This window comes from Bactrocera oleae, chromosome 3 (assembly GCF_042242935.1).
Source record: "Bactrocera oleae isolate idBacOlea1 chromosome 3, idBacOlea1, whole genome shotgun sequence".
Lineage (NCBI taxonomy): Eukaryota > Metazoa > Arthropoda > Insecta > Diptera > Tephritidae > Bactrocera > Bactrocera oleae.
Genome location: NC_091537.1, coordinates 35,762,883 through 35,771,082, shown reverse-complemented (window position 1 = coordinate 35,771,082; position 8,200 = coordinate 35,762,883). Strand labels below are relative to the sequence as shown.

Sequence of the window (8,200 nt, the reverse complement as noted above, 5' to 3'; positions counted from 1 at the left end):
GTTGTATTCGAGAAGCCATTTGAGGGTTCGGTAACAAAGAAAAAACCAAATCGTACAGCAAATCAAAAGCAATCGTATTTCTTCATCGTATTCCATTTCAAAATTGTACATTAAAGTTAGTCTATACACGGTAGTCTTTAAAACAAAATTACTTATTCTTATCAATTTTATATACATATTAAGCAAAGCGATTGCTGTGTTTTTTATTAGAAAAATGTGTCAATAAAAATTTACGTAAATAAATATATCCTAATCTACATATATGCATAGATATATAGAAGGTGCCTCAATCGGAATTTTACACGATTATATCACAACTGCAAAGAATCAGAGCAGCGATAATAGAATAAGCATGGACATTCCTGATATTCGAATGTTTATTTCAGTGGAATTTGAAGTATTTGGCCACGTCCAAGGTAAGCATTGGATAAATTTGATGCTTGAAATTGAGTATGAAAAAGAGCTAAAATAATTTCTGAAAATTAAATTTTCGGCCTCTGTATTAAATTGGCTCGTATTTACAATCTATTTATAGAATTCACAAATATATATTTTAGTTCTCTAAATGCTTAAGATTGCAATCAATTAGAAATATAAACTTAATGGAAGATGTCTTTATCAAAAATGAAATTAACACTGACACAAATACATTGAGGTGCTGCCAAAATGTTATATTACAAAATTTATGTAAATTCAACATTCATTATAAGACGAAGCTGTGGATGGAGTACAATCATATTTGGCATCTTATTAACTTATATTATAGGTCATCATCTCAGTTAGTTTCATTATTACATATTGCTTCGTGTCCGAGATGTTTATATTTAAATCAACCTAGTTAACTCAAATAAGATATATGTGATTTAAATTCAACAAAGTGATTAAAATAATTGCATTAACTTTTGGTTTGGCATTTAGAAGTTTTCAACATAAACGTTTTATGGGGAAAAGCGTGGCTTTCACCTATTTTTACACTGTATGAGAAGGAGTTTTGTTAATATAACCTTAATAGTTTGTTGAGGTATGTACACTTATTAGGGGTGGGACACGCCCATTTTTAACATTTTAGCGCCATCATACTTGGTCATCCTGTAGTAAATTACAGTTTTATATCTTATATGTGGCTTAGTTATAGCCCTTCACAGTTTTTCGCTTAACGGCATTTTGTGCGCATTGCGTTAGTTCGATTTCGCCCATACAAACCAATATCAACCCCTCTAACAGAGATTTAGATTCTTTATAAACACCGTTTTTAGTGCATTTGTGTAAAGCAAGAAGATTTTGAACCTTCAGCTATTGTAATCGATAAGGAAGTTAATTATTTGAATAAGGGACATGGCAATTTAATTCTCAACTAACTCTTTTTAAATGAACTGATTTTTAAATGAAAAAATTAAGCACTTAGAATCGACATACAAAAAACAGATAACGTCATGTTAATCCTTTCTCGAAAATCTTAGCATTTTTATAATGACTTTTTAATTTCGGATATTTATAATTTTCTTCAGGGAATTTCGATTAATTTTACGTTCTTGCAACGATGTTATCAAAATACTTCATAAGAAACCTGTGATCTAAGTGAGTTGTATTTCAAGCAAAAATAAATAAAAATCATAATGATTATATATACATACATAAATAATGATTATATATATGTATATACATAATAATGATTTTTGTAAATTTAATTTTTTTACTCAAAAATAATAATTCTTTATGATTTTTTGTAAAATTAATCGTAATCGGTGAAGAAAATCCTAAAACTCAATGTATAATGAGTACGTGATATTTTAAATAAAACTTATAGTGATTACAGTCTCTGATAAAGATACAAGATATTTATTGACTTCAAGTATTTTTAATGTATTGCTATATGTACACTTACTACTATAAGTAAAAAGACCGAAGGCGTATTTATCACGTACAAACATTATCTGCACTGGCATATTACCAAATGCTGGATATAATTTATTTGGGGTATTTTTGTCTAAACAAAAAATTTTTTACCTTTAAATAACAATCGAAATGGACAACTTATAACATGAAATATAAAATTTACATCAATAAATGAGTCCAGGGTTGCTTCTGTTGGAGGTTCATCAATCATCGAAGTATCTAGGCGCTTAAGTGATTGGCCGCGTAGACGTGACTTACCAACGATCTTATTTTGAGGATCTACAACATAACTATGTATTACAATGGATTAAGGAATTTTGACCGGAGCGGTCCATCACATTTTCATTAGAATGTTTGTATGCCTGAAAATAAAATTAATTTTAATAAAAAATATTTCTCATTTCATTTATTTGAAGTATACTAACTGAATCAAACCACAGTTTGAAATTAGAGTATTCTATTAGAAATTATCCTAGAAAAAAAAAATATATTATATTACATATTTATAAAATTACACAGAAGTTTGTCAACTTACTATTGTCTCTTACGAATGCAAATGACTAGCATTTTTTCACTTTTGGTATTTTCTGTTGGCACTAATGACAATCATGTTTTCTTTTTCGCATTCATTCGATAAGATCAAGAAAGGAGGTAGCAAAATTTGTCCTTTTGGGAAATTCGAAATACACTAACCCTGTACGATCAACTTGAGTTGTTGAGAAGGAACATAGTATTTCCAAAAACTTGGAAAATTTTTTTCTTATTGCATTGTAAAGAAAAATGTGTAATTGTGTTGAAACTTAAAGGGAAAGAAGTGATCACATAATATTCATGAGGAATATATACATATTATATGTACATATAAAAATTCCATATACCACTTCAGTTTTCCTATAGTTGAATAAAAGATAACATTTTAGACTATTTTTCCAATATTTCTAAGAGCTATATACATATAAGTACAAAAATCATATAATAATTTCAGTTTCTCTAAGCTCTATATATCACCGCTGTCCAGTAAATAAGGTAGGTGGTAATTATTTTTTGATGATGTACACATTTCAATAATGTCCTCGAAAAAGACGCACTCCTTCGCACCCTCTGTAGTCCCTTTACTGCTCTCTTCACCTAGTAAAACAATAAATAATATATAAAATATTTCAATAATATACTAAATTTTCATTTCTGTTCAATAGCTTCTTGGTTTCGGGAAGTATTGCTCTTACTATTCCAAAAAAACTTTCATGATCTGTAAATTAATAAATATATTTCTTTTTCTGCATGTTCCCCTTTTAAATAGAATTAAGAAATTCCCTTAACTTCAGTTGATTGGCAGTGGTCCGATCTGAAGAATATATTCGATAAATGAGCAGCTTTTTGGAGAGAAAAGGATGTGTGCTAAATTTCACATCGATATTTCAAAAACTGAGACACGAGTATATACAGATAGACAAACGGACATGGCTAAATAGACTCCGCTTATAAAGTAATCTAAGTAAATTCATATTTACAAATGTTTCCCATTATATTAGGCATGTTTTATTTGACCAGCACGTTAATATATTATGTTATTTTATATGGAAGAAGTAGACAACATATTTAGGGTCATTTTCTCAATATATGGTAAAGAGCTTAACTTGAACTTTTAATGGAGGAAGAAAGCAACGATAAAATTAAATAATAAGAGATCACAGTAATCCACTTAATGCACCAGGGATACGCATGTGATATTTGGTTTGCATATGAATGCCTGTAAATATATAGTATATACATACTTACTTTACAGATTTACATACATACAATCACATTATCGACTGATTAAAGACGCGTTTGGGCGTTAAATTACGTTTTGAAAATCCTCTTAAAATATCTAGATTTTTCCATAAATTTAATAATTACGAAGTTTTGTTTTTTATTCTTATGTTTTCCTTAAAGAAATAAAGATAAATTAAATCGTAACAATAACATAAATTGATTTCTTAACTTACATTTCAAATCTGCAGCGACTATCCTCTTGCTTTGTTTCTGATAACATTGGTATCCGTGACACCCAAAACCGATACAACTTCTGAAATCATGACACCTACTACACTTTTTTATCGGTTTCAAATCTGATTCCGACAACTATCAGATTCTACAGCACCTTTGAATACATCCATCTGTGGACGAAGTTCAGGTAAACTTTACCGAAAGAAGGAGTCTTGGTTAATTTCTAACCAGAACATAAAATGACAGCTGTAAACTGAGTGCTGTTGCAACGATGAAAGAAATTTCAAAATGAAAAGGAATTAGAATTGCCGAATTGCGTAGCAGTGAGCTGTTACGGAAAAGACCACAAGGCGTGCCACCCGAGCACGAACAGCACCGTCTCTTCGCCTTTTCTCATCGTCCCCTTGCCTAGAAACACTAGTTTGGGCGGCAAAAAGATCCCTTTTCTGAGCATGCACATACATAAAACAAAGTTATGGAAGAAAAACAAAGTATGAGAGAAAAAGTCAAAAATTGCGTTGAAAAAAGTCTACATACATTACTAAAATAACGTATTTTAGTGCGAAAGCTTCACTTAATTCTAGGTATTATTGCATTTTAGGATTTAGTTGGGCCCTGTCAGAATCTTTAACCGCTTGAAGCCGCCTTGGAATCGATTCTACTAAATTTGGCAACTCTACAGATACAATGCTATTCCAAGCTCCTACTATGGATTCTTTGAGTATAATAGCGGTAAAAAAAATTTTTATTTCTAATGCTTCCCTGCAAAATTTCCTAGATATATTCAAAAACAGGGTGGCGACCGAATCGTGCTGCAAAAACAAACCGTAATAACGTTTTTTCTGTGTGAGTAGTCAACTTACTTTTGTTTTTATTTGGCAGGTTATTATATAAATTTTTTTAAAAATTAATGCTTGAGATACCGAAAAGGGGGTTTGGATAGTGCAACGGTACCATGCTTTGCAGTCCATCATTCCGTAGGTTCGTGTTCAAGAAACAATCGCAGCTGAGGCATCGTCAGTTCAAGCAAATCCAAGAGTTTCGACTCGCAACTTATCCGCGCAACTTGGCGTTAGCAGACGGTCATGAAAACGGATAACTCATGATGACTTAAATCTGTTTCAGTACAAAATTCAAAAAACAAGCCGGTTAAACCCTCTAGATTTTCCTATTGGAATTTTGCCAAAAAATAGTAGTGCATATAGTATGACCTTTGTACTGTATTTAGACTTTTGTCAACGCAATTTTTGAGTTTTTCGCCCATAAATTTGTTGTTTTATGTTAAATAACGAATTTTTATAACTTATCATGATTAGAAAAATTATTAAAATAAAACTATATCAACACTTTTCTAAAAAAATTGTGTACTTTCAGAACCACGAAAACTGGGGATTTATATAGACTTTTGTCCGCCACTGTACATGACGTTTACACAATTTTGCATGTTCACAATGCTACAATAGTTTGTGTTCCCCACGCATTCACAATGATCAAACTTTTTGTAGGTAAGCTAACCACAACTTTGTAAAAACGAATCTGTCAGTTAAAGCTATCATCCAGTTAAGCTACAAGCGGTTAAGGATAATACTAACTGGGTATTGAGAAAACGGTCCTTATATTGACTTGTCAAAACCTATCTTACTTGTATATTGAGCTAGAGACATTGCCCAATCTTTGTGTTTTTATTCACAATAGTCAAATTTTTGCAGTAAATAGTAGTGGCAATAACGATAAACCTTATTTTTAACAGATGAAACTGTGAACAAACCATAATTACAGATTTTTGTAGATGGGTAATGAGTTAAAATTAAGACAAAATAGGAACATTTGTTTTTAGTTTTTTGTATTCTAGACCTTAAATAAAGAAAATAAATAAATTTGTGTAGTATATTAATAATCCGTTTAAAACTTTAAAAATTCAAACTTTCATTTTCTCCATATCAGAGATTTTGAAATAAATTGAATATCAGCTGACTTCCCCGCCTTGCCAACACAGTTTGTTTTTAACCGAAAATATGAAAAAGCTAAGCGCACTCCTATTGGTTCACTAACAAATTAGCTATTTTTTGAATCTCCACTTTTTTTAAAGTTCTTTCAAGTTTTTCATTTAAAATTTGACCTCGGAGTTGGCCTCAAAATGTCATAATTTTACTTCCATCTGTCAGGGTTTTTAATTGTTTGACACAGCCAATGTGTAAAAACAGTTTTAATTTTGTTGTACCATATACAGTGTATCACAAAAATAAGTATGCACTACGTAGGTATGTGCGTAAAAAAGTCATATCAATTGCAAAATAAAAATTAAACTTTTCGTGTTTTTTACAATAACAATTACACATAACATCGCGGTCTTGAGTATGATAGATCGATGTCATTCACATTTCTGTTTAACAACCGTTGGATTTTCTCAGTAAAAACCAGAAATCATGTCACATAAGTATGTATGCAATTCACCATTTCAGTATGTTTTCGGCTGGCACACAGTATTCGTCCCCTTCAAAATCAATAAATAGTTATTTTTTGTTTAAGATATAAAGATTACCAAGTTTTAATAATATTTCAACCGTAAATTAATTTAAATTTTGATCATGGCGCCGCGCGGAAGAGAACTATCATAAGAAAAAAAGTCAGAGGAAAATTGGAAAAATAACAAACAAAAGTAGTTCCACTATTCAAAAAATAATAGAAAAATATAAAAAAGAGGGAAATACACAAAATAAGGAAAGATCTGGACGGCCAAAAATATTTGATGCAAACGAGCGGCGTACGATACAGGTGAACCCAAAGAAGAGTGCACCAAAAGTGAGTACAGAGATTGAAAACGAGATTGGTAAAACCTGCAATCCCCAAACTATTCGTCGAGTACTGTATGATGCTTTCTACCATGGTCGTAATGTCCGTAAAAATCCATTTATAAACAACATTAACAGACAAAAAAGATTGAAGTTTGTGAAAGAGCACAAAAATAAAGACGAACATTTCTGGAATTCTGTTATTTTCTCGGACGAAAGTAAATACAATATTATTGGCTCAGATGGTCATGAAAAGTCTGGAGAAAAGTGAATACTAAGCTTGATCCACGGAATATGACTGCCACTGTAAAACATGGTGGTCGGTCGCTCATAGTGTGAGGATATATGGCAGCTTCTGGAGTAGGTAATCTTGTGTTCATTTAGCATACAATGAACAAATATGATTACCTTAACATTTTAAAAGCAAATTTGAGCGAATCTGCGAATAGATTAGGACTTGAAGGATCATTTGTATTCCAACACGACAATGATCCAAAACACACCGCTCGCATTGTTAAGGAATGGCAAAAAACACGAGCCCAATCTCCTGATGTCAACCCTATCGAGCATAAGGAAAATAAAAACTAATTTTTGAGTTTTAAGCATTGTTTACAGAGAAGTGTTAACATTTTTGTTGTGTTTTATGTATGCTGAACGCGTTTTTAATTGTGTTATTAATTTTAGAATATTCCTAGTACACATATCGATCACACGATTCAACACTTTGCAGTAGCCACCGACCGTGTGACCGGCGGATGTAACGCAATGCCTTACACAAGCTTAGGCGTCAGCAGAAACTTAGAAAAGCAGCGTCAATGGCAGTAGCGGCAATAGTAATAGTAGGTTATAAATAAGAGAAATGTAATTTTAATAAAACAGTTTTAGAACGGAACTCAACTTGTGTTTATTTAAAATAACATAATTCCGTGGTAGTCGACAACACCGTCGCTATCGCATAAACGGAATATTATTTAAATAGTTCGTGGGTAGTCGACAACACCGTCGTAACTGGCGCCCAAAGTAAAGGCTCGTGAAAAGTGCTGTCAAAAAAAAAAATAATAATAACAATCCCCATCGTTATTGTCCCGGTACATGAAATTCGTCGTTACGAGAAAAGTACTGAATTATTAATCCGCAAATTGCCATTCCAACGTGATAGAAAGATTACAACGTGCAAGAAGGAAGATTGCAACCAAGGAGGAAGAAAGAAGATCACAATCAACGTAGAAGAAAGAAAATCTAAATATAATTATGTAAGCGAAACCCCTTTTCATATCCGACATATATCGACTCTTTAGTAGTATTTGTATTGACTGACAGAATGTCTGATTACAGACGCCAGAGCGTAAATTATTTGACACAAGAAAAAAATGATGTATCCCAATACAAAAATCAATACGATCAAGCTGCTTATGATGCAGCGGCAGAAATAGAAGCTGAAAATGTAGCCGGCTATGAAACAGATACTCTTTATTTGTTAGCGGAGAAGGCCATTGGGATCCTCCATGACAGTTCACATATTT

General features: G+C 31.9%; 1 protein-coding gene across 2 annotated transcripts in view; it reads left to right on the top strand.

Annotated features, from left to right (window-relative positions):
* Positions 1 to 8,200, top strand: part of LOC106622950 (acylphosphatase-2) — a 56,413-nt gene continuing 48,213 nt past the window's right edge. Inside the window, exons 1-2 of one of the 2 annotated variants that reach the window (XM_036370689.2) lie at positions 1 to 115; positions 271 to 416. In XM_036370689.2, coding sequence (XP_036226582.1) covers positions 353 to 416 — 64 coding nt within the window. In that variant the 5' untranslated portion in view covers positions 1 to 115; positions 271 to 352. Of the gene's footprint in view, positions 116 to 136; positions 417 to 8,200 lie in introns of those variants that run through there. The other variant, XM_014242294.3, reaches the window with a different exon arrangement.